Below are 27,963 nucleotides of genomic sequence, written 5' to 3' on the forward strand. Positions count from 1 at the left end.
TTTTGTTATTAATTTCAAAGATAGTTCTTTATTTAACAACATCAAACAATAATCAAAAACAGATAATCTGAGGATTCCATCCAGCTGTTTCCTGAAAATAGCCAATGAATCCACTTTAACAACATGGCTGGGTATCTTGGTTTACATTCCCACCTCCCACATTTATATCTTATTAAAAAACACATTAAACACGTTACAGAGGAAAACAGTATACATTCAGTCACAGCGATCTGTCTAAGCTACAAAATAAAGCATGTTCTATTCACAGACATCTGAATTAGGTTAAACAGAAATGGAACAATATTCAATACACAATTTTAAACTTGTGTTCAGGTAGTATGTATCCAAAATACATGACTGAAGTATTTCTGAATGTCATTACAGAGGAGAATATTAAATATTAATTTCAATTTGTATTAAGATTTTATCAGACTTAAATGACTTCAATTTTTTGTGTAATAGCAAGTCCTCTTTCAGATGTGTAGGCAGCCTTCTGACTACAGTGCAGTGTTGTTTAAAGGTTCAGTGCATGGTGTCATCATGATTCACAATAGATTATCCATTCACACAGTTTCCAGAGTCTCATTTCTTTCTTTTGTAGCATTTGTATCGTACACCGTGTCTCTTCTTTTGATGTCTTCGCTTGTCTGATTATCACTTTTGAAATTTCTGGAAATGCTGTAGTATTAATTTGAATGATTTGCATTTATTTTACAGTCATTGAATTGAATGCATTGTGTTGTTTTCCAATTTAGTAGCATTTGATACATTCAATGCAATAACTAACTCATTTATTTACAGTATTCATAAAGGTTCAGTGAATAGAACATGATGAGTGCTGTGCATCGATTAACGTATTTGCATTGGTGGATATTGACATCTTTCATGACAAAGTGTCTTTTAGAAACTGAATCTTACTGTGAACCAAATATGCTTTAAGATTGTTTTACTTCTACATGGAATTTGGGTGGACGAATGCTGTGGATACTACAGTATTTTGAAGTTCTACTGCATTATTTCCTGTACTTTTCGATTTGTGTTTTTTTTTCTTAATTTGTGCGGTTGATCTCTTACTCCTTTTGTAATTTCTTTTAATCATTGTTTTTGATAGGTCAAGCAAGATCTTCAAAATTATCACAGCAAATTGTACTAGTTAGTTTTTGAAACTTTTGTATGTGCTCATCAATTCGATTGAGATCCTTTTCAACATCTGTTATCAAATGATTTATTTGTTTAGCAATTTCAGAACCATCTTTGAATTCCTTTGCTTTATTTTTAATGATTATTATATCAAAAATCATGGTGGCTGCGGCAAGAATTCCACCAGCCACTCTGACAACGCGGCCTGCAACGCTGGCCCCCGCAGCTATAATGTCATCTAAAGGCCCAAGTAAGTTCACAGCCTGGAAGCACTGGCACAGCATATTATTTGCCATATTTTCAATGTAAGAAGCATGATCTTCTCTAAATACTTTCATCATTTGGCCAACATATTCAATTATGTTTTGGAGCTCCCTCATGTGTTTCTGTATTTCTTCCTGAATTTTTTTAGCATCATCTGTCTTGTTCTTGGTAACAAAGTACTTAGTGATATCTGAGGTTAGGACAGTGGCACCACCGCTTACTCCTGCAACAACCCCTCCAACTGTAAGTGCTAAAGAGGCACCAGCAGTAAAAGGAGCAAGTAGTATCCCACCAATAGTAGCAGCTGATCCTGCAATTCCAACACCAGCTCCCACAATGCTGCCTACTGCAGTGCCCTTGTGGGTTTTTTCAATGCCCTCTGCCAGGGTTTTCATAGATCCCACAAAGTTGTCAATTTCTATCTTCTTTTTGTGGTACAGAAGGACTGTGTAATATGTGAATTTCTGTTGAAAGACACAGAAATTAGAAAAAAAAACAATGCATTGTACTAAACATAAAGGAACACAGTTGTATACAACCTCTAGAAGAATCAGAATTATTTTAGATATTATATATTATACAATTAGTATACATTTACAGAATATTACTACATAATAAAACATTGTATCTTATTCGTACCATTTTGATATCTCATGTACTTCGACACACAAAACAGGACCCTGAAAATGGTCCTGTGATCAATGGTTCTTGATCAGACTATATTTAGGTTTCTCATTGCGTTATTTACCCACATCCAGAACATATCTACCAGATTTCATGTGCCTTCAGGTTTAATTTTTTTTTCCAATTTGTGATTAAAAAGGTAAATGCAGTTTATTTAGTTTTTTGATAGCGTATCAACTGCTATCATAATAAAAAAATAAAATATTTATACTGATTTAGTTTTATGTGTTTTCAAATGTTTTACGTTAAGATGCAATTACCAGATCTGTTGTGTTCATTTAAAACATCATAAATTACAGTTTTGGAAAAAATGACAAAGAACCTAAAGTATTATTCAGTGAATCCGTGATGATGGTAAGATAGTGATAGTAGATCCATTCAGCTGATTTCTCCTTAGTGTAACAGTTTATGTCTGTTAATTCATCCTCAGAAAAGTATTGACATTCTTCCACAGATTAATTAATGTGAAATTCAGATATTTGTTTTACTTTGTGAGTTAAATGTTTAAAATCATGACCTATTATATCTATTATGACTAAACCATATTATACAAAAGCATATACATTTTTTTATTACACTAATATATAAATATGGTGTGCTGTGGCCTCTAAAATATTTAGCTTTTTTCCAAAAAAGTTGGAGAGTAAATTAGGTTCAACCCTGAAAAACTGTAAACTCTAGCTCATGTAAATTCCAATTTCAAAACAATTTCTCCCACAGACTGCAAGATAATTAAAAGCAAAATCTGTGGTCTACTTAATAAGTGACAGTGACAAAACACTGCACTGCAAAATTAGGAGATCATTCAAGTCATGAGACTGTTTCTTAATGTGTTCTTGCATTTCTCCAATGCTTTATGTTGTGCATCTTATTTTCCGAAGCAATTTTTGCACATAAGTTTGTACTAGTGAAAGACGTTGTGATTTATATACAGATGCAGCCATTTAAAATGCGCGGGCAATACCGCATTATTTTGTGGTGCGCTTTACGCAGTTTACCGCGAGTTACCGTAAATTCTCCTATAATACCGCAAGCAAAATAATAGTATCCGGAATTTCCTGAGCTAATAAAGCTCAACCTCTCATGTTTGAGTTGTCGCCATCAAAGTCTTTAACGAAGATATCACTAATAGTATTAATAATGAATGACCTTGGACAAGCTGTAAGTGTAAATTCAAAGTATTGTAAAAGTAACACCACAGCATTTCGCAATCACGCATTTGTTTCCAATCATGCAAAGTACAGTAATTTTTGAGAATCGATTCACCATGCCTTTCACATGCTCATAAAAGAGATTGATTTAGGAACATAAACATATTACCATATGCAAACTGTACTGTATATAGTATGTATATGTATATTTAATGTCTTTACTGTGCCCGTTTAAGTATTGAATATTTATATGGAATTTTACCATTGAAGGGAAATCTTAGTGCCTGAGCATAAAAAGAATAGGAGCATACTGTAATGCGTGTGAAGGCCATAAATGATATTAATTTTGGAACTTAAACATACAGTATATGGCTGGTCTCGGTACTTTAAAGAAAACATACAGATGCAGCCATTCAAAGTGCGCGGTACAGACACGTACCAGAGGTAATTGGCTACGGCGTCGCGCATTGTGACGCACGATGACGCGCGGTACCACGGTACGTGATTGGTTGACCAACAGGGACACTCGTGGTCCGTTGGTCTGTCGTAGAAAGATTTACAGTAAACGTCTTTATGGTGTCCGTTTTAGTATTTAATATTTATATGGAATTTTACCACTGAAGGGAAATCTTAGTAGCTGAGCATAAAAAGAAAAGGAGCATACTGCAACGCGTGTGAAGGCCATAAACGATATTAATTTTGGAACATAAACATACAGTATATGGCTGGTCTTGGTACTTTAAAGAAAAAATACAAACCAATATTCCATTTCTCCCTAAACATTTTAAGCATCGAAGTCTTTAACTAACGTGATACCGGAGTCAACAAGCATACTTTTAGAATTTGATTAAAAGGGAATATTATATGGAATTGCGTATCTAAAGAAATTAATAACGATATAATTATATTCATGTACCGCAACACAAGAATAATGCACGCTGTACATTGTCTGTTGATAATGTTTCTGTAGTGCTTTTTCAGCACTCTGCATGTGACCTTGCTGGTGGTGCAATGGATTAGGTTCCTGACTCCCATGTCACACAGTCTGTGATTGAATCCCATGGGAGCCATGAATTTCCTTTAACAAACATTTCTTTGAAAAAATGAAACGTTTCCCTGCGTCAGAGATTAAATAAAACCTCACTCGCACCAAACAAATGTATATTTCTAAATATCACAACATGATCGAATTTAAGTCATTTTAATAACAATGAATAGTCACCTAGGCATTACAATATAAACATTTATATTGATTTAAATCGCGTTTTGATTTAAATCGCAAACGCGGGTTTAAATATATGTGTTTTTTGATTCACAATCAGAGAAATGCAACATAAATTGATATCTTTGTCTTCTAAGTATCTTAATAAACTTTCAGCATAGCTTTCTCCCCGTTTAGATTTATTTTTCTTGGGATCTTGGGATCAAACGTGGAAAGATTCGATTGTAATCGTTTTTATTTTTTAAATACATTTTAGAAAAGTGTAATCTATACTAAAAAGCTGTACACCACCTGCTATAAAGATACATATTGTAATACTTTCAAGTTCGGATAGGACAGACACGAGAACTCAGACTTGCGGAGTTAAAGCAAATTAAAGCCTTGATTTTATTTATCACCTTTAAAAGTGGCATCTCAAAGCAAAGTAAATACCCAACACTGATTGTATCCATCTGTCATGCTAATAAAGCACCTTGAATTGAATTGAATTGAGGGAGAGAGGGAGGAGGGCGAGCGAGAGAGCCAGGACAGACAGGCAAATAAGATACACTCCACAGACATTCACAACAGCGACATATCATAAAACGTTTGCACATATAGTTAAGGTATTACTTGGTTTTCAAAGTGCAATGAAATACAATATTGTTGTTGTTGCTGTTATTGCTGTTTTTATCCTGTAAGGCGTTTTGAGAAGCCACCTTTAAAGGCGATATATAAAAGCGCTGATTCTTATGGCATGTGTTCTGCCGGGGATTAAAAAATGTTTTTTTTTAATCGCGTATCTAAGGAAATAGCAGTATAACCTTGTTCATGCACAAACAGTGGCATGTTACATTATTAATTTGGGTGTCTCCTCTTGCCAGAAAGCTCTAAATTGCATTTTGAGTGCGTTTTTTGGCTTTTTTAAAATTGCAACCCATAAATAAAGCTGATACTGTTTAGACTTTAAATTATTTAAACTGTATTACAGCAGCACAATGGACAATGCAACGTAAATTGCAAAAATGCACTTGGAATCTGTCCAAGCCCTACTTTGTCAGGCATTTTCTTTTACTGCAACGGACATAAAAACTTCCTTGCTTTTAACAGAGCGTTTCATAATTTCTAACTACGAAAATTATTTAAACTGCGACACTTATCATTCAACCAGAGCTCGAAATATCACAAGGATCCCCAAGAGCACAGCAAAGACTGTATTAAAAGTATACTAGTGACAAACTAGTATACTTTAGATCTTTTTTTCTGAACCGGGGAAAATCTGATCATGTTTCTCTATAACAATAATAAAAAACATTATTTTACATATCACCTTTATGTGATATCACCTTAAGGACAGCACATACAAGGGTTAATTGCACAATGGACCGCGCAAAGAAATTTAATATAGTCTTCTTTAGGTGTGAGGGCAGGAGTGGATCGCAGAAGGCATAATCAGCAAATTAGGAAAACAAAGAACAGGACAGGTGAGACGTTTATCCAGAGAGCAAGTGATCAGAAATAGGAACAGCTGTTACGCCCAGGTTTTACGCTCTCTCTGCTGAATGAATAAAATAATTTTATTAAAAACGCGTTTGCGTTTGTCTGGGTATTTAGTCTGTAATCTGTGGTTTACATCTACTGTATTGCTTTGAGATGCCACTTTTAAAGATGATATGTAAAATAAAGTTTTTTATTGTTATAGAGAAACATGATCAGATTTTCCCTGGTTCAGAAAAAAGCCGATTAAAATCTGTAATCTTTCCACTTGTATGTCATCGGAAAATACAAGAAGTTTCTGCTTTGTGTAAGGATGGTATCAACAAGTAATCTAAGTGGTGAGAAAGCTGTGCTCCTCAAAGCGCTTTACAGGATAAAAACAGTAACAACAATAGTGTTAGGCTGGGCAAACGATTTTTTTATAGAAATACAAAATGAGATATAATGATGTGTTCCGGCTACGACATTAACGAGTACAACCCCTCTCTCTGCGGGAGGGCTGGCTGTGACGAATTAAACCGGTTTCACAGGTATTTTCAAAGTAGAAGGGGGCGAGATTTCTAGCGAAAGACACCTCCCCCTCCAAAACCAAGGAAGTACAGTACTTACTAGTTAAGAAAGCTAGGCTTCTCAATGAAATCGCTTTAACATGCTAATGCGTTGGTGTAACAGTCCGGGCGTGGCAAGCTTTTAATGTCAACTCGACTCGATTGGAAGACAATGAACATATTCTAGCCCTAAATGAATTAATAGCAAACATGGTTTACATAAAAGACATTTTTCCAAGAAAGTTTATAATAATACGATCTATAGTTGAAATCTGAGCCTAAATAAAAAGAAAAAGCATTTTCAGAGAGCAAGTACGCTGTGTTTATGTAGAAAAAGTGATTAGGTTTATAAGCAATGTAATTACTTATTCGTTTAAAATGCTATATAAAATAAAGTTTATTATTAATTTGCTGGACAGAGTGGTGAACATTATGGATAAGACAAAGATAACGATCCTGATCAGTTTAGAAATCTGTGTACGCTGTAAGGTTTTTACTTCTTAAACTTTTAAAATACACGTTTCGAATAGAAAGAAATCATCTTCCTGGTACAGTATGTATAGCAAACCAGCACGTCTTTTTTCTCCAATCAGAGGGGTTAGACGCTCGGTTAAAAGCAAAGGAGATTGTCTGTTATAGTGGACATAAAAACAAGAGTTCGCTGGCATTATATCCTAGAAGACACAGACCGGCACCAGACCGGGAGAATGCCCGCAGTATAAAAGAAAATGCCTGATGAACTAGGGATTGGACAGTTTACAAGTGCTTGTACAATCGATGGAAATGTTCAAATAAATGTGCAAAAGAAATAAACAAAATAATCATTTATTTTTTTATCATATTGGCTAGCTAATGTCCTCTCTTTGCTAGTTAGTGGCTGTGTTTCTGCGTTGGGTAGCAACGGGTGACTGTTCTCAGGCGGAAGATGTAAACAGCTTAATTTTCGTGTTAAATAATTTTTTAAGATTAAAATTCATCCTATACAGCAATCACATATTTGGGTACCGTTTCATAAAACTTTCATGCTTAAAATGTTTAGGGAGAAATGGAAGACTGGTGTGTATTTTTTCTTTAAACTACCAAGACCAGCCATACACAGTACAGTTTACGTACATACAGTAATGTTTATGTTCCTAAATTAATATTTAATTTAGATTAAACCTTTAGACCTTCAGATGCGTTATGCTCCTCTTCTTTTTATGCTCAGCTAATTTGAAATTTCCCTTTAGTGGTAAAATTACATATAAATATTCAAAACTAAGCGGATTAAAATGTGAACAGTAAAGACATTAAATGAAATAAATCTTTTCACTACCAACCAATGCACCACGAGTGCCCCTGTCGGTCATTTTGGCCAGCCAATCACTTACCGCGGTGCCCTGCGGTGGCTTGTGGGTAGATTACCATACCGCGGGTTTGTACCGCGCATTTTGAATGGCTGCATCTGTATCAATAGTACCACTATTCTGTAACAGGTCTTTCAGTAAACCGGTGGACCAAACAATTCAATAAGAAGTTTTTAATTTAATGACAATTACCTTCAAGGAGTCTTTAAGCAAAGGGTCCAGGTGAAGGGTGCCAAGTTCAGAAAACACAGTCTTGCTTATATCATCAGACCCTAAATGAAAACATTTTAAGTGCTTTACTCCAACAGCATAAAGCACGTTAAAAAAAAAACTTAGCCTGTGAATATCAATGTTTAAAGATGTACACAATCTTTAGAAAATGTGTCTTTATAAACACATGTGTAGTTCTCAAGTGAATGACTGATACCTTTTATGTTCATTAAGTTCAGTGAGAATTTCAGAAATTTTAAATTATTTTTGTTTTGGAATCTTAATGCATGACAACCCCTGTAATACAGTACAAGCACCAGTAAAATATAGCAAAACTTTGTATTCATTAATCACAGTGTTTTGTCGATTCAATATACAACAGGACAGGATTATTAAAAAAATGAAAGGTTAGTTCAAATGAAAATAATGATTGTATAATTTTAGGACAGCACTAAAAGTCAAACAAATCGGATACATCTCATACAGTTTTGGATCTTGGATAGAAAGAACATCTTTGCATGTACAACAGGAAAGACTAAGCTGTCAGAAGTGAAATCTCTTTGTATTCTGTGAGTCCTAGAACCTAAATAAATTGCTATTATCTCACACCAGAAAGGAGAGATTGTTGAGTTCACATTCATGACATTCATATCACATGAACTGATAAAGGTAATTCTCTAGAACAGGTAAACCATAGCACAGTGTTGAAGGTATTAGTGCTTAATGTGTAAGCCTTTTGAACTGCTTTTCAATTGGCTTGAAGGAAGGCTTGCTTAAAACATTAGACTGTGTCTGGGATCTACTTCCATCGGATTTCAGCTCTGCCATCAGTAGGAAAGAAAAACTGTAAACTAACAACTAAATATTTGAACAATTTTTTTTTTGGTAACCAGACTGAGATTCTGTGTCCCCTTCTCCACAAGATATACTGAGTTAAGGAAACTCAAGACCTGAAGAAGGCTCCACGGCCGAAACGTTCTGTTCTCTTTCTTCTTTTTTTCAGCATGGAATAAACCTATTATTTGTTCCTTTGCAGCCTATGCATGCTGACGCAGCTACCCACCTGTTTTTAATACATCTACTTAAGAAAGTTAGGTGTTAGCATAAACTATTAGTAATCAATAATATTAAATTTAGCACTGTAATAAATTGTTGCACTTTTCTCCACATCTTGTAATACCATATTTTTATTGTTCAAATGTACATTAAATCTTTCTATCATAAAATAAGTTAAATACAAAATTAAAGAAAAAATAGGGTAAATATAATTCAAAATATTTTGCTAAAAATGTTAACTGTTTATAAAAATAAAATGTATTAACTAAGGAATAGGATGGCACAGTTGTTAGTGTGCTTTTTGTATGTTTTTTTATAAATACATAAATACAACAGTAGTACCAGATGTCTCAGTGGCTCTCAAAATTAAATTATGCATGCAAACCTGTGAATTAGAAAGATAACTAAGATATCCATCCATTTTTAACGGTGGTGAAGTGGTTAGCATTGCTACCTTGCAGCACTGGGGCTGTAATGTAGGGCACTCTGAACGAGTTAAACTTTGATGCAGGAAAAATGTATTTCTATACATTCTATATAAATGTAAGCTATACTGATTCTCCCCAATGTAGTGCAGTTAAAAAAATATCTCTGATGCAGTTCCTAAATTAATATAGTTTATGACCATCACACGCTTTATGCTTCTCTTCTTTTTATGCTCAGCTACTAAAATTTCCCTTTAGTTTCCCTACCGGCCATGTAGTACACAGCATTGTGGGATAATCGTTTATTTTAAAGGGAACATAGAGAAACTAGGAACTAGAGAAATCAAGAAAGGCTTTTTTCAATACAATTAATAGATGCACATCCTGTTCACTAGGTTATTTAACTCCACACTTAGCAATCTCCAATATGTTCAGAATTTGATAGCCAGAATCCTGTATTACTTTGAGATGCCAGTTGTAAAGGTGTTATATAAAATAAAGTAATATATTTACAGTAATTTAAAGTATATATTTAAAGTAATAACTTAACAATATATGTAAATGTTTTATGATATGTCTTTGTTGTAAATGTCTGTAATACAGATGCAGCCATTCAAAAGTTTTTTTATACATAGCATTCAGAAATACAATCGAAAATAGTTTTGTGGTGTATGCGTAGATGAAACTTTTCTAAAATGTATAACAAAATTAAAGACGATTAAAATCTGTAATCTGTAATCTTTCCACATGTAATGTCATTAGAAAGTACAATAAGTTCCTGCTTTGTCTAACGATGGCATCAAAAAAGAAACCTGTGCTTGATGATAATAAAGGGACTTAGAAGTCAAAGAAAATTATTGACGTTGTTTAATTTTAAACACTAAGTTATGAATGCAATTGGTGCTTCACAGCCATTGTGCATTATTGAGCTCTGCGCTTTCTCCTTTCCAATGCTACCTCTCCCTCTGACACAGTGCAGTGGGCAGCACACTGTTTTCAGAGCCTCTGATACGGGAAAAAAAACCTGCTGATCTGTTCTACATACCAGGAAGATAACAGAATATTATTTTTTTTAATCGAAACGTGTGTTGTGTTTATGAAATTCGTGTATTTTAAACGTTTAATTAAGTAGTAAAAACCTTACAGCATAAAAAGAGATTCTAAGCTGATCATGAGGAAGAAAAATCACCCATTTTTTAAAAGTGGTTAATAACTATCGAAACCTGTTTTTTAAGCTTTTAAAGTCGTGCAATGTCTAAGTAGGAACACAACATTATATCTTGTTTTTGATTTATTTTTTAAGAATTAAAATAATCATTTGACCAGCCTAATTTTAAAGACCTCTTTTTGTGAAACTTTTCACAGCCTGTACAAAAAACTATATACACAATACTGCTGACAGCAGGAAAATTCCTATTCTTTACTCAGCAGCTTATTAAAAACAGCCCCCATGGTGTTCAAACCGATTTTCTTCACACAGAAGACTGACACAGCTTCGCACTGTGAACCTGTTTTACTAAGAAAACATGTGTCCGTGTGGGAAGGTGGAGTGTCTTTTGCTGGAAGACTCATCCTATCCTACTTTGAAAAAAACAGTGAAACCGGTTTAATTCGGCACAGCCAGCACTCCTGCAGAGAGAGATGTAAACCGCGCAGCGCCAGGCGAATGCACAACGTTAATGTAGGGCTTTCGGGCTCATGTGGATTTACGCCCTACAACCTGTGGTACCACTGTGTACATACGGTACGAACATGTGATATTTAGCAATATAAAAAATGTCAATATACTGTAGTGTCCATAATATTTGCTATTTTAGTTTTTCAAAGAAATGTTTATTTGTTAAAAGAAAACTCACAGAGATTGCTGGATTGAAACATCCAACCTCATGCTTACACATCAGTCACTTAAGCTGTCATGCCGCCAAGGCAAATCATAAGACATGCACTGAAACAGCAATACACATATCAATATAGAACTATAGCTATACCGTTATTAATTTATTTAGATACACAAATCCATTTTATATTCCCTATTTATCCAATTCTAAAAGTATGCTTTTGTTTATCCGATAACGAGCGTATTAGCAAAGGTTAAAAATATCAATTTTTCACGAAGTATATAAATGTACAGTAATATGGTCAGAAGGAGCAAGTAAAAACATTTCAAAATAACCACATGTACTGTAAGACTTTGATGCTTAAAATGTTTAGGGAGAAATGGAATACTGGTGTGTATTTTTCTTTAAAATACCAAGACCAGCCATATACAGTACAGTTTACATACAGTAATATGTTTATGTTCCTAAATTAATATCGTTTATGACCTTCAGATGCGTTATGTTCCTCTTCTTTTTATGCTCAGCTACTAAAATTTCCCTTTAGTGGTAAAATTCCATATAAATATTCAATACTAAGCAGATTAAAATGTGCACAGTAAACAGATTAAATGATTAAATCTTTTCACTACTGACCAATGCACCACGAGTGCCCCTGTCGGTATTTTTGGACAGCCAATCACGTACCGTGGCATATGCCGAGGTGGCTTGTGGTTAGTTGCGTGCTGTACGGGTTTGTACTGTGAACCTTGAATGGCTGCTTCTGTATATACTGTATACTGTATCATATAAATATACCACGATCCTTGAGCAGAGAATTAAATTTCTGCTGCGCTTGTGGAAGACACAAGACAACTTAAAGTCAATTGCTGGTCCGCAGTCATACCAAGCAACAGTTTAAAGGTACAGCCTTGTGGAAACAAGTTTAAACACTGAGTTTAAACACTCAAGTGCACAAAGCACGTCAGGCCAAAAACTAAGAGCACCATGGGAGCTCATTCTTTGTGTACTGAAATGTTCTTAAAAAAACAGACGTAAACTGTAACAATTGATAAAACAACTTTAAAAGTATTGTTTTCAATTAAATTGAGCCGACAATTTAACTTACTGTGAAACCTGAAGTATTCTTCTCTGATCTTCTTTATGCTCTTCATTGTTTCATTAAATATTTCTTTGTCTTTGTGATTCTGAAGACCTCTAGTGTATTTATCCTTTAGATTCGTAAATCTTTTCATGCAATTCTTTTTACAAAGTTCATTCAGCCATTGGTCTTTCAGTTTCTAAGTGGAATGGTAAAATTTGATGGAAATTCATGTTTTAATAAGCAAAGAAAAGGGAATATAAACAATAATTACAGGTTTCCTAAAGTGCTTTTCCTAAAGTTTCAATTAACAATATGTTTGCTGCTTCAATGAAGATATACACTTTGTTCTTTCCTTTTTCTGCACTAGACCATATCTACTAAGGCATACAAAACCATAATGTCACTTTTCCCTTTATTTTATTATCAAACTTGTGCATCTATGTATTCTTTTTCTGTTAATGATAAATCAATTTGAAAAACTTTTGCGAAATGTGATACAACACACAGCATGGCATGATGAAAATTAATTTAGGAGGCGAATGTTACTTGGGAAATATTAGTGAATGTGTTGCAATGCATTGCTGTTCCTTAATGTGACACAGTTGATTTTAACCTCTGGTACTCTAATTCTCTATTACATCACTTCCTAAAGATCAGTAAATACGTCTGTGGTTGTCTGGTTTTTTTTTCCTGGACTACTGATGGCATGAATGAGTCTTGCTGTTAACCAGGCAATTTGTTTTACTCAAGCAGGGCAAACCTTCACCATTCTTGCATCAAAAAAACCCATGTATTTTGGCTTTTTATACAGATTTCTAAGGAACTCGTTAACATCGGTCATCTGTGCTTTGAGCTCAGTATTTTGCTATCCCAAAGAACATATAACACACCTATCTGCTGACTAATTAATATTCATGTATGCAATGAAGTAGCTATTAATGTAAAACCTAGACACTTATACTTTCATTGCTCTTCAATAAACAGTGTAATTATTTTCACTAGATTAAAAAATTATTTAGGAAGATGGGAGATATTCAGGTTTTCAGAAAATATTAGCATTTCAGCCTTATTGATATTTATATGTAGCAATTGTGTATGCTTTTTATAAACAAAGTAAACAAGTTAGAACTATTTAACAATGAAATCAAGTACAGTATTCATTCTCTACTGATATTTTAATTTAGTATTTAGTATTTAATGACAAACTATTTTTTAGATTTACCTGTAACTCCTTCTTCTTTAATTCCTTTTGATTCGTGCCGCTGGTATATTCCAGTTTTTTCATGAACTCCTCAATTACTTTGTCACATTTTTCATTGTAGTCTTTGCACAGTGCATCTTCATTGTGTGGAAGGTGAACTTCCATCTCTGTTACAATATTTTCCATGTTATCTTTTGCTAATAGAAATGTTTTGTTTATCCAGGCCTCATTCATTTCCAGAGCAGCTACTGTCAGACAGACATTGTCTTGTTTGTTCAGCATGTTGATGTAGGAGCGAGCCAGCTCCACAAAGGCTTCACAGAGGGGAAAAGAGTAATGTCAGGTGGTGATATGTTGAGATTAAGCAAATGAGAACAAACAAAATGTGTATATTTATACTGAAAAACCATAAAAATACAACCAGTAATTACTGGAACTGACAGCACCTGTAATGCTTTTAATGCCTCAAACACTTAATAAAATAATGAAAAGTTCTTTGTAATATTTCCTGGATTTTAAAAATATTTAATAATATTACAGGGCAGTAAACATTAATATTTATCATGCTTTGTGTGAGATCCATATTTGCACTTTGAGGCATTAAGAGACACATCTGATTGACATTCCCAGACATAAAGTTGGGGCAACATGTCAAAGGAAATTAAAGACCAAGGGGCTGAGTTTCCTTTCTTCACTGAATGAGTCCAATACTGGAGAACCTTTGTGTCCTCCAGGTGCTGCTGTCAGTGGCCACATGGACTTTTTTGATATTACAGAAGCATTTCTTTCTCTCTGGGAAATCTTCTTCCACCTGGTGAAGGGGGTGAGATTACATTTTGACTTCTTCCCAGAAGATTGCTTATATCTCATTTCTTATATTCTCAGCAGTAAAATAAGTGCTGAGACGAGTTTTTACATTTGGTTAACTGATTTTTCAGAAATTAATAAAATTAGTTTTTAATGTAGTTTACATTAAAAACAAAGATGGATTTTCCCTCAGCTGCTCTAATTTGTGAGCATTCCTGAAGTAATTTCCTTAATTAAAAAATACACATTCTTTCATTAACACACTTTTCATATTATTACTATCAATATACAGTAATGAAACACATTAGTATTGCAACAATTGCAGTGATAACATTCAGAATTATTTGAAACATTAATGATGTAAAAATTCATTGGTTGTCCCTGTTTAAAAAAAACACATTCTGCATGAAAATGTAACAAAGCAAATATGTATTTTCAGGAAAAATATCACATCTTTCACCAGAAACTGAGGAATAAAAATGAAACTGCAATTAGAAATCTGCAATGTAATTATTCGTTCTTTGAATTCTGATGAGGACTGCATTTTAAATTCTAGTTTCTTCAAAGTATTATAAGAAGAAGAATCATACATACAATCACAAAACATTATTGCTACAAAATGTGACAATTTTTCCTTACTATTATTTATTTAATGTATACCAGCACTGACATCAGTTTATATCAGTGTATATACTGTAAACGTAAACGTTTTCTCCTCCTTGCTCATGAATTCATTCCTCCCCCTGTCTCCACCTCTGCACCAGCCCCTCAGCCACTCTTCTCTGAACTGGGCTTACAGTTTCCTCACCCTATAGCCTGGGAACATGGGTTCAGCCAAGTCTCTCTATGCATTGACATCTTAGTTTACTCATTTAATGATCACTCTTGAATACACTATATACTTCTGGGGAACCAAAACCATGTGTTTTATTTTATTACCTCCCAGTATAAAATAGGTTAATTTGTCCCATAAATATGCTAAAACAAAGGATGAACATGGAGACATTTTCAATGTGCCAATGTAACAGACCCCTCCCTCCACCCCAACATCCTTTGCAGCAGGTTCCTCTGGCTCATCCTTCAGTAAGGAGGCAACACTAATCTCCGACCAGCACTGTCAGTTCCTCAGCCAGGTGTACTGTCCAAAGTGTAAAGCCAAAGTGCTAAAAAAAGTGCTTTTTTACGTCAGCTCATTCCATTTTTAGAATTTGAACAAGAAAATCAAGAGATGTAATTGACAACAGTCGCATAACTGAATATCCACTGTCATTTAACAGAGCTGCTTGTGAAGGCTTTACCTCCTGGTGTGCAGATGAGACTTTTCACTGCCTTGGGAGCAGACTGTTTATCACGAACAGTGGTCACAAAGGTGTTGAGTGATGTTAGAAAGTCATGGTCTAAATCTTCATCTTTCATTTCCGGGAGTTTTCTGAAGAAGAATCAAGTACATATGTTAAAAACACTTAAGTAAGCATGCTCTTATTACCAAACTTACATATAATAAAGAAATGTAAATAGAAATTATAGTTTACTTAAATTTATAAATTATAGTTTACTACTTAAAATGTGGATCCATCAGGTAAGATAGAATAGGATTTTAGGAACAGTAGAATGTTATAATTATTATAATAATTAGAGTGATAATTAATATCATATTATGATGTCAGGCAAATCAAAATAATAGGGGTACAGGGGTAAGACTAAGTGACAGAAAACAAAACTGTTTAGCAGAGGTGAAAAGCAAATAAGGAAGAAAAGATGATCTATGAATAGATTGTGTCTCACTTGTTTTTTCCTCACCAAAACAAATCCTAATACATTAGCAAGGATGTGAGGGGACAACAAAAACAGAAGGTTTGAGTTTGAGAGGAAATTACAGACAGAAGTAAGCAGAGTCTGTTGAGTACAGATGATATTTGACCCTTCCTTTCAAATACTGTACACACACTGGAAAGGAGAAATTATATAAAGCACAGCAAACTTTCAAAAACAAGAACAAAATGTTTAAGTATTTGGCAATTCCTGAATAGTTTATTATATTATTATATATAAATAAAAAGTATACTTACTTGAGCGCTTTCCCAAGAGCTGGTTGTGGCAGAATATGAATTTCTGTTTTGTCAAAGACTTCCTTATATTTTGTCTTTGTTTCTTTATCCAAGGCATTCAGAAACTTGTCCTTAAACTTATCATGATCAAATTCTTCAAACTGGAAATCTCTTATCAGTATATAGAACAAGTTCGGAAGGTAATCTTTAAGTGACTTATTTTTCTCCTCACTGACGAGAGACATCTGATGTACAACTTGTAAGAGGCAGCTGTACTGGGTTTCAGGAAAAAAAAAATCTATGACGTCACATTGATAATGGCCTTTAATTAAAAAATAGAGTTTAACATTGCTGATATTTTTAAATCACTGAACAGTCCTTCGGATGAGACGTAAAACCGAGGTCCTGACTCTCTGTGGTCATTAAAAATCCCAGGGCGTTTCTCAAAAAGAGTAGGGGTGTAACCCCGGTGTCCTGGCCAAATTTCTCCATTGGCCTTTACCAATCATGACCTCCTAATAATCCCCATCTATGAACTGGCTACATTACTCTGCTCTCCTCCCCACTGATAGCTGATGTGTGGTGAGCGGTCTGGCGCACTATGGCTGCCGTCGCATCATCCAGGTGGATGCTGCACATTGGTGGTGGTGGAGGGGAGTCCCCATTACCTGTAAAGCGCTTTGAGTGGAGTGTCCAGAAAAGCGCTATATAAGTGTAAGCAATTATTATTATTATTTGAAAAATTCTTAACACTGCATCACTTACAATAAGCACTTGTCCATTTCAGAGTCCCAGGAGAGATGGATCCTACCCAGGAATCAATGTGCAAAAGGCAGGATACACCCTGGACAGGACATCAATCCATCACAGGGCATACACTCACACCAGGGCCAACTCTACCAAACCACTTGGTTAAGCACCTGGAGGAAACCCATGCAAAGAGTATGCAGAGAGCACCCCAGGAATTACACCAAGGGCCCCAGTGCTGCAAGGCTGCAATGATAATCACAGTGCCAATGCACCACCTGGTTTAAACATGGATAATAATATTTTCTTATTTATAATCTCTTTGTTAGTCAGAAACAATAATTTTGATATTTGTTTTAAATTCCAATATAAGTCTTCATTGTCCTTTTTTTCCTGTAATGTCCTGTTGAAATGCTCCAGAAATCTGATTTTGGCTTTTATTTTGGCTTTTATTGGACTTTTGCAGTTCTAGATAATTAGATTGTTTCAGTTTCAGTTTCATATGATTAGAATATGATTAGAAGCTGTCATAAGATTATAAAAAATATTTTACAGCAGACTTCATTAACACTCTGACTGCACATATGTACTTGTGGTTCAGTACTGAAAGGGGTGAAGTGAAGTGACCCAGCAATGATATTAACTAATTCTCCAATTAGACAACTCCACACAGCTGGTACAGTAACAGTACTGGGCATCATGGGTGACACAAATCAGCATAAACAAAGATCACCACAGCTCACCCCAGAATTCACTTTAAACTGAAAACTAAATCTGCTCATGAAATTGGAGGATTATGTAAAGCTCAAGATTTCTTTTTTAGTAATTTATATTGTTGTATAGTTTAAAATGTTTTCTTCCCAAGGATACAGAATTTCTTCAATAGCGCTTCTGTCGATACATCCTTTGATGTTGAAGATTATACTGCTGGACAGCAGTGTTGTCAGTAAAAATATAGTCTTATCAGTTATGAGCCTATTTTCACAGTCATCCAATCCCTCAGTATCCAGAAGCAGGAGACAGGCATTTGTGTGAAAAGGGTGTGGTCTGGACCACATCCAAATGCCTTTGGTACATCCTTCCACTCCATGTCCAACTTTGAATCCTTGGTCTTCATTAAAGAACCGAGACAGCAGGTAAGACTTTCCAGTCCTGTGCTTACCCACAATGCCAATCACCTCTGCAACACCTGTCATTCCTGACAGAACTTCAGCTGCCCTCTCATTGAGTACAACTTTATCATTCTGGATCTCAATGAATATCTGTGGAGTTGCCATCATGCCTATTCTGCTCCTGGTAAAATAAGAGAAAACTAACTTAAGAATACATTAACTCATTTTTCACTATTTTATACTATGTGAATTTTGTAAAAATTCTATAGGTTCTGATTCTTATTAATTCATTCAGGATACCTGTGCCACAACAAATTGACTGTAAAAACATGTATACGTACTATAGCTGTCAACAGTTAATGTATATTGATTAGTTTTACACATTATCACAATTCCTTGAACCAGCAATACAAATTGATTCTGAAATTTGCATTATAAGTCAAAGTCATAACTTGGAAGTGATTATATAATGGAACAGTGTTATAAGTTGGTGACTAACTCCTGATTCAACAGCAGCTAGGCAACATTCATTATTTTGTGATCACAAATAACTTAAGGGAGTAGACAGAGGTCTGATTTATGCAAGATTATTTGAAACCATGAAGTCAGCTCTGACTGGATGGCATAAAAATGTGACCTGTGGGAAAACTGATTTGCCTATGGTTATACTCGATTAGAGCAATACAAATATGAAAAATTCCATTTGGCTAATTTTCCCATTTGGTAGTTAGTTAATTGATCTGGGGACTCATTCAGCTGTTTCTTGAAAAATAAAGACAGGTGTCACATAGAAAACAAAATAAATTCACCTCCTGAATCACAACCCAAATCTCTAATCACCACCAGAGGGCCCCACACGAGAAAACCAATATCACTCTTCCCTAACAGCCAAGTGAATATCTCTCTAATCATCATCACCTTTAATTAGGAGCATTATATTAAAGGCTCAAGTGGCTACTCAAGCATTCATGCCAGGACCATGAGCCCTCAGCTCAGATAATCCTCTCTTCTCTACTTCAGAGAAATAAACTGAGTTTTAACATTTACCCTAAAAACCTTCCGAAAAGCTAAATATGGAGCGACTACAAGCTGACTTTCTAGTTCTGTCTGGGATATTGAGCCTGAAACCGGTGAAAGGTGTCGCTAAAACCCACACAATGTCACACAGGCTGTTAAATTTAACCATATTACTGTCTAGCTTGTTCCACACTTTGCTAACAAGTCTGCATGCCTGCATCTCTGAATAATGGGGAATTTATTATTCTTTGTGTTTCTACAAAGGCTAGAAGGACTGTGAACCTCTCTCAAGGAGAGATAAGAATTGTACTGAAACAGACATAAAACCATTTAGCCTAGAACAAAACAGGGCTAGTGATTCTCAAGTCAAGAGAGGTGATTTCCCAACACCTGACACAAGGCCATAATTTAAGGGCCACTACTTAGTAAGAAATGCAAGAAGGACTTTTTTTTAAGATTCATTTTAAAGGAACTGACCAAACATACCTTAAAATCATCCATAAATAGATATTTTATTTATCACATTTAAAAGAAACAGAACCAACTGCATTAAACTAAGAGAAACAATGGATATCTGAGCAAATGCCTGTAACTACTGTATCACTTGTATGGTCTTAAATTAAAGAGCAATTCATAATTAAACAGATGGAACAGTCGGAATCCTGGTTACAACAAGCATTACTGTAAGGATTTTTCAGATTTTTCTGATCCATCAACATCGATTGAGGGTCCAGGTTTGAGTCTAGTGAATACATGAGGATACAATCCTCTCCAATTGCTTGTAAAGCAAGTCAGAATTTTGACCTATTAAAATTGCATCCTTCATTCTGTATTGATAAAAGACTATATTAAGTACTGGATGTGTTGCCACATGTTTCATTCCCTTACGAAAGCTTAAACCTAAATTATTAAATTAAAATACAATATAATTCATCATTATCATTTCAGAAATAAACAGGCTGTACTTGTTTGGTATCAAATGAATGGGCAAAGCATGAGTAGGTCAGAAATCTAATAATCTAATATTAACTTTGTAAATTTTACTCAGAAGAAGTTTTGAGTTTTCTCAATTATTGGATATTTTATCCTGTCTTTCCTGTTAGAAGCAATAAAAATTTCTGAAAGCAAGATATGCAAATCACAGGTTTGAACTGGCCAATCAGAACCCTGGAAGAAAAGACTCTGGTATGTCTTTGTCTGAGGCTAATCAATAGAGCAAGCCAAGAGCCACACTTTGGAAGTCTGGAAGTTTTAGAAGACCTTAGGTCCTACTAGTGGATGTCAAGTCTAAAGGAAGTCAGCAGACAAGGGAGAAGAAGTAACAAAGAGCTCAGCTAGACAAGAGGAGTAAAGTCTGATCCACTGCTCCACCCACTCCAGCCAGCAGCCCATCTACATGAGCTCCACAGCAACTCTGGATCAGCTTCTGAGCAGAGTCACAGCAGTCTTCTACTTAACAAATCCGCACCAGATGATGCCTACTTCCCCGCTATCCAAGACATAAGCAATACGGACGCAAAGCTTTTTTAGTTTGCACTGTTCCTTAATATATATATATGTATTTATTAACTTTGTGTTTGGTTTATCTTGATAAAGACTTAATGTAACATGATGCCTTCTGCCTCAAATTAGAATTTGACTTTGTTAACACTACTCTATAACTTAGCAACTTGCACTTTTCAAATTCTCTATTTCCAACCATTTCCACTTTCCTTTCCAAAGGCCTTTGTTGTATTAATTGTATTTCTAATAAACTCATCTGTTTTAATAAACTGAAGGAATCTGGATTTGAATTCACACAGATCAACCTCACCTTTATCTTGAATTAGGAATATTCAGCACAGTGGTAATTATCACATTAAACTGGCTGTGTTTTCAGAGGTTATGGTCATCTAAGGGTTGGTGTGGTGATAAACACCAGATCACAAGACCTGTTTTATCCTTCTATTGGTGTTTCAGTAACCTCGGACACATGGTTTTGGTCTTGTGCTGGAAAGTGCTTACAGCAGTGCCTAACCTTTAGTCACATGTGCTGTACATGATTTACTGAAGATTCAGGCAACCCTCCAAAACCATCTGATGCACAGCTTCCTGTTCTCAGCTTTACATATACTTCCATGTAGTCCTCACTTGTGTCTTCTAATTTGTATTTAATTGTGATGAATTTGTCAGTACCTTTGAGGATATTGAATACTTTATCAAATCCCCTTGATCTTCTCTGTTCGAGACATAAAGGCTTTGGTCCTTCAGTCTGTCAGTGTAGGACATTCTCCTGAGTCCCAAACTGTATCTGGTAGTTATCAGACCTAATTCTAACAGGAATATATATATATATTGTTGTTGTTGTTGTTTTAGTGTGGTGACCAAAAGTGTACACAGTATACCAAATGAGGCCTTACTATTACTATATTATGTGATTTTAACCTTTTAGTACTCCTGTTTGTCATATGTCCAGAGGCCATTTCCAGATGGAATAATGTCCCCTGAAACATTCTGTATTAATTTTGTAAGTACAGACAGTTGAGGCCTGGTTGACAGCTTAAATTGAAACTAATATAACATTCCCTGATTTGCATTCTGCTCTAATAGATGTATAATCTAACATTTTGTTTTGCCTTTCTTTCTTAATGTTTTTATTATTTCCAGGAATTGTCTAGAAGATATGTGCTCATATTATCCAATGTGTATACATTGCGTGTTCATGACTCGCTTGTGAGCATGTTTCCACACCTGTCTTTTCCTGATAATAACAGCAGAGCTGACCCATGTAAAACTATCCTCACTGTGAGGAAAAGGACTGCTTACCTTCCTCTTCTCAAGAAAATATGTTACACAGGCTCCACTGTGACTCTGCCATGTAGGAATGTTAATTAATTTGGGTAGTGTGGTGTCATATGAACAGTGACTCACACACCTGGGAACTGACAGGCAGCTGTAGCACCAGACAGTTGCACAGAGAAATTCAATATAAAAATTGTACTCTCCATTCAACAAGATATATTAACATGTCCAACAACTGCATAGCTGCTTGTTTTAATTTTCATAGTAAGGGACACACTGTCACAACTACAGGAAGGGCTCTGTTTCAGTCTCACTACATTTGTTTCCACTGTGCATTTAAAACAGCCTTAAACTTTGAATAATACAATTTTATCTGTCAACATTGTAGTATGTACTGCATATTTCCAAACTTCAGTATCTCAGATTTACTGGTTTAACCGTAATTAACAATAAAACAGGATGGTTTTGAGACTTTATCTACTTACATGGGATCTCACTTGTTTAATGTTTTGATAATTTAATATCCTTATTTTTAACTTAATCTCAGCAAAATGTGTTTCCAGTGCTTTGGGTTTTACAAAAGAAACACAAATCTGGAAATAATTTCTCCAGGTGGCATAACTCAAGGGACCAATTGTATCGACCCCAAAGCAGCGAACCAACTGGAGTTCAGCCTGTGCAAAACTAGTGAGCAAACTTAAGATCAAATGCAATGAACATGGCTGAAATTTGTCCACAGCTCCATTCTGAACCTGTCCTGAATTACAATGAACCCAAAGTAACAACTGCTGCCCTCTAGATATTATTGTAGTAGTAGATTAATTTAAACCACCTCTTCACAGGTTTTAAGCAACTCAGTAGCGGACTAAGCACGGGATCCCATTAGAACTTTCCTGAACATAGTGGAAATGATACCTTCACTAAATGATGAACTTAGCATCTTTAGCTTGACATTTATTGTAAAATTTACCTACAATACTTGAGGGGCTTTCCAGACACAACAATTATTTATCAATACAAGTATTTATTAATAAAAGTGTAATCTGTTAATAATGAAGTTTAATATCTATCTTTATCAGTAGCTGTACTACAGATAATGCATGTTTAACCTAACACTAACCCTTTTGTATGTGATAGTTAATTTTTCAGATAACCTGGGGAGGGAAGAGAACTGAAATCAAGGAAATACAAATTGAAATGGAGTGTAATTCTTACATGTGTTCTGTTACATCTGGGAGTTAATTGAATAGATTTGTTGTATTTTTCTTTGGGATTTGACTCTTCACTTGTGTTTCTCAGGGAAAGCAGGGATATTGGGGATGCAAAGAATAAGTTGTACTGTATAGGCAAAGGTATGGGTAAGTTAAAGAAAAAAAAAACATATTATTAAAAGTGATAATCTAAGACAATTCTTTGGAACAGTGTCCTTTCTCATATCTGTGGCTGTGGTCCAACAATAATGGTGTTGAAATGTGCGGAAAGATTTGGAGACGAACAGGAGGCCCATCCAGTCGGTAACAAGGTTGAGCAAGACCGCACATGCCGCAGTGACGGTGCTGTTAATGGAATAGTACACAGACCACATGAAAGGCAAGGAAAAGGTGGTTTTAAAATTTCAAGATCAGAGGAACAGCAATTAACTGAAAAGATCTGTTACAGAGCTCTAAGTTTTCCTTTTTAGAGCTGTAAATGTAACTTGTTTTTGTAGATCAAATCCACATATTGATGTTAATTCTATTTAAAAAATAAAATGACTAACGCTGTTGGACATTAGATGATGCTTTGTGTAACATTTGTTTTCACTCAGCTGTAAGGAAAATGCACTACGCACCTTTATTTTAATTTAAAACTCTTAATGTAGATGAGTTGTACAACAAACATTACAACAAATGCAGCCCCTGAAGTTGCATAACACTTACGTTAAAATTATTGCAGACACAAAAGTAGCTTATGCCTATTATAACACCGAAATAGCAATGTGTTTGCTTTATTTGTCTGAAGGATCTCTGTATGAATCAGTATAATTTATCAATGGAAATAAAAACTGCTATAATACATGTTCAAGCTTAACACGCACCTGCTATTATCGTTTGTTCGTTTGTGATTAAATGCAATTGAGTATCTCATAAGCAGTTACCTTCTCTGGTTTATTTCAATATAAATGCCGTTCTTAAATTCAAATTAACATTAAATTGCCAAGAACATTCAGTTATATATTAACACAAGACAGATAAATGAATAATTATGGCTGACATATTAACGCACTGAACAGACTAATTGAAAAGCTCTGATTCAGAGCACCGGCAGTTCTTGCTAATTTGAACAACAACGATGCTGAACCCTCAGCACCGTACTAAACACAAGTTCATTTGGTCCCCAGCTTTTTTTGGTCCCCAGCAGTTTTCGTTGCATCTGAACTCAGAGCTGGAGATGATCTCCTGATAGTACCGCATTAAGTACTCCGGAGCTTAAGCAGAGCGTGCTAAATCTGAAAGTTCGTTGAAATTGAATGATCTTGACACAGTGGCCTGTCTTGTAATCATGAGCCGAAAAGGTCGAAAGACACATCCTCACAATAAACACCTTTGCATTTCTGGGCACTTGTGCCATCGTTACTAATCTATTCTATCTGCGCTTACAAACTATTCAATGTTGAGATTTTGACAGCTACATTTATGTATATGAAATACTATGAAGGCAAACATAGGATTACTGGGACTATTAGAAGCAGAACTAGAAGAAAGCAAAAACATTATAGGAGTCCCATTTACTAAGGTGTATTTGCCTAGATTTTAGTTCACTTCACTCCATAGAATATTAATCTACGTCACAGTATGTCTCCCAGAAATCTATCACAAATGATCAAAATGATGACACTTGCTTCAAGACTGGAATACAATTTCAGTTTTATATTTCAATACAGTATATTAACAGTCACTAATGTTTAAATTAAGTTCATATTAACGATATTATTTCAGTAATGCGTTTCTCCGTCATTCAGAACTTTCCCTTGCGATCTGCTTAGCACTGTACTAACTTGGTTAGTGTAGTAACCTCTAGACAGCAGCAGCTGTTTGTGTTTGTTGCAACAGAGGATATATTTTAGTGCAGAGATAGCGACTAATTTCAGCTGCCAAGTCCTCTGCAATTGGTATTAGGAGTGATTTCCTTCGCTTACCTTTGTGCTGGAATCGGTCAGTACGATTCAATTTCTGTGCGGTTCCCCTCTGGTCCTGACCACAGCTCAGTTCTACAACGATGATCTGGTGTGCACAATAAATCAGCTATATTATATGTTGCTTTTAACCACAAAAAAATGCATTTGTGTTAGTCAGTTAGGTTAAATATTTTTATATCTGTAGCTTCTCCGATAAGAGGAGAAATCAGAAATGATAAAATGTCTAATTTAAAGCAAACAGATACCCATTTCTCTAACGTAAATGTGGGAGGAGACACTTCTATGGATTTTGTATTGTTTCAAAGTATTTGAAAATGAAATTAGAACATTTCTTGAATCTGTTTAACTGGAAAAAAAGATTGACTGGAAAAAAAGATTTTCAGTCCTAATCAGATTTTAATTTCCTCGAGGGCCACATTTTCTTCAGAAGAAAGGCCAGATGGCCAGACACAGGGAGGGTAGGTATTTTATGATGGAGGAATACGTAATAAACAACACAATTTACACTTATAATAAATTAAATGAAACCCCTTATATTGTAATATTCAAATGAACAAATAAAACTAGAAGAAATATTCACATACATGTGTGCAAATTTAATGCGATATTTGGAATTGCTTCAGTGACAGAATGTCTGTTTCATCTTTGTAAATGTTTGTTCACACAAAATGTGGAGGCAGAAGACAGAAAACTTTAGAAAAGTTGCTCGTGGAATGTTCTTAAAACACCTTTCAGGCAGTGATTTATGATTAACAAATCATTTTCCTTAAACAGATCCCTATACAAGTCATTCGCAGCAAAGTCAATTACTTCGAGCGGCAATTCAGGCTGAAGATCTTCAACTTCACTTGCAAAAGGGTTCTTGAACAATCTTATGTTCTGTGAGATACTGTTAAAATCTTGAAAACGGTCCTGAAATTTCTGCTTCAAATGTGAAATCACATTTAAAGTGAACGGGATCGGAAAAGGTTCGGCACATTCATTTCTGTACTTTTCACAAGTTGCGAACTGAACAAAATTGTTTGCTGCCACTTGTTTGTCCAAAAAGAATTATTGTCTGAAGAATTTTTGTCTGAAGGATTTTACGAGTGAAAACAAATCTGAAATTATAAAATTTGAAACAAATCTGAAATTATAGAATAGGTCGTGTCCTTTGAGTCATGAAAATATCGAATTCTGTGCGTAATTCACTAAATCTCTAGCACTTGGGTTTGCTGATCCAGCGAACCCCTCAGTGGTACGGAACGTCCGGATATTCACTTTCGATTTCAGATAGGAAGTTTTTAAACTGACGATGATTAAGGGAGGACTATCGTATAAAATTCACTGTCACTATCCATTACTTCAGATAATTGTAATTTTTTATCGCACAAAGCCTGCTGATGAAAGATGATGAATACAGTGCAAAATAATCGTTTTTCCCGGGTCTTCTGTGCGACGAGCAGTTGTATTAGATGACAGGTATATTTGTTCGAGCAAAGCAACTTTTTCTTTGTATATGCTGCCCATCAGTAAATGGTTTCCCTGCCTTAGCTATGACGTGCTATTTTGAAACTCGCCCTTACAATGGATTCTGATTGTTGTGATCGCTTTTTTAAATATTTCACGCTAATAAATTAAGTTTTTCTTCAGTGCTTCTACTTTATCTGAAATCATTTTGCCAATCACATCTGAGTATTTCTGTGCTTCGTATCGTAATGCCTTCGGATATTATACTCCTTGAGAACAGCGACGGTTTCTCTGCGTATTAAGCACAACGCTTTATATTGCTTTCAATCACGAAATAGTTTTCTCATTAAAAATACGGCACTCTTCGTCAACGTTTCTCCACTTAGCTGACATTTCGATGTAAAAAAACAATGCAAGAAAACTCAAGCACAACAAACGTGAACCTGAGGTAAAGGTTATTTAATTTAACACTTGCGCGTAAGCATGTAGTGGTGACGCTTTCCTCTGTTCTCGGGCCGGATAAAGATACCGTAGGTTGGAGACACTTGGGTTAATCCATTCGATCGCTGCATATTGTTAAATGCGGTGAACTCAGCGTTCTGTATAATGCGAGTCTGTTTAAAACCGTTCCTACAGCTGTATCTGAACAGGAGGAAGCGACAGTTACAAGCTGTACAGCTCTATCCTGTCCGGCGCCCTTTATCCTGGAGTTTTCGATAGTTACGTTTACATCTCCTGTCAGTAACAAAAAAAGCCTAGACTCCAAACTAATCTCATTTCTTGTACTTGAAACAGGTCCAGAGTGGGGGCTCTCTCTGTTAGTTTCAAAACTATTATTAGTTCAGACTAATTTAAAGCAGAAATCTAACATGCCAGCAATCTGCGCCACACGATACCTCCTTGTCCGAAGGCTGTGCTGAGTTTGAGATTGTGACTGATCGAAACAAATGATCATCTCACCTGTATCCTCCGGTCCTCCTCTGTGGTGCGAATCGGTAAGGTGGTGAAGGGGATTACCGCGCTGGAGTTTTATAAACACACATTTCCTTTCACTTTCGAGTTTTATCATGACTAGAACAGGGAGTAAGTAACTATCCTTCCTTTCACTTTCAACTTTTCATACTGATAAACTATTCGCGGAAATCCCAAAGAAAGAAAACTTCCTATAGAGACTACTACATT

The 27,963-nt window shown here is 35.3% G+C and overlaps 1 protein-coding gene across 2 annotated transcripts; it reads right to left on the reverse strand.

Moving 5' to 3' along the window:
* LOC148662983 (guanylate-binding protein 5-like) lies at nt 1-27,900 on the reverse strand. 2 transcript variants are annotated; one of them, XM_088631331.1, is made up of 9 exons: nt 27,742-27,900; nt 25,333-25,417; nt 18,115-18,537; nt 16,519-16,767; nt 15,748-15,878; nt 13,664-13,956; nt 12,466-12,637; nt 8,024-8,103; nt 1-1,868 (listed from the first exon to the last, which is right to left on the reverse strand). In XM_088631331.1, exons 3-9 carry the CDS (start codon nt 18,522-18,524, stop codon nt 1,113-1,115), a joined length of 2,091 nt encoding a protein of 696 aa, XP_088487457.1. In that variant the 5' UTR covers nt 18,525-18,537; nt 25,333-25,417; nt 27,742-27,900; the 3' UTR covers nt 1-1,112. The 2 variants fall into 2 exon arrangements, with proteins under 2 accessions (XP_088487457.1, XP_088487458.1); XM_088631332.1 differs by lacking the exon at nt 27,742-27,900 and adding an exon at nt 27,311-27,448.
* Between the last annotated feature and the right edge of the window lie 63 nt (nt 27,901-27,963).

This window comes from Lepisosteus platostomus, chromosome 5 (assembly GCF_059453375.1).
Source record: "Lepisosteus platostomus isolate fLepPlt1 chromosome 5, fLepPlt1.hap1, whole genome shotgun sequence".
Taxonomy (NCBI): domain Eukaryota; kingdom Metazoa; phylum Chordata; class Actinopteri; order Semionotiformes; family Lepisosteidae; genus Lepisosteus; species Lepisosteus platostomus.

What these genes read in the sequence shown, in the direction of transcription:
- LOC148662983 (XM_088631331.1), bottom strand. Translation starts at nt 18,524, where the DNA reads ATGATGGCAACTCCACAGATATTCATTGAGATCCAGAATGATAAAGTT. An exon ending in GCTCTTGGGAAAGCGCTCAA is followed by an intron (nt 15,879 to 16,518) that starts GTAAGTATACTT and finishes ATTCTTCTTCAG; the next exon opens with AAAACTCCCGGAAATGAAAG. An exon ending in TCTCATCTGCACACCAGGAG is followed by an intron (nt 13,957 to 15,747) that starts GTAAAGCCTTCA and finishes CCCTCTGTGAAG; the next exon opens with CCTTTGTGGAGCTGGCTCGC.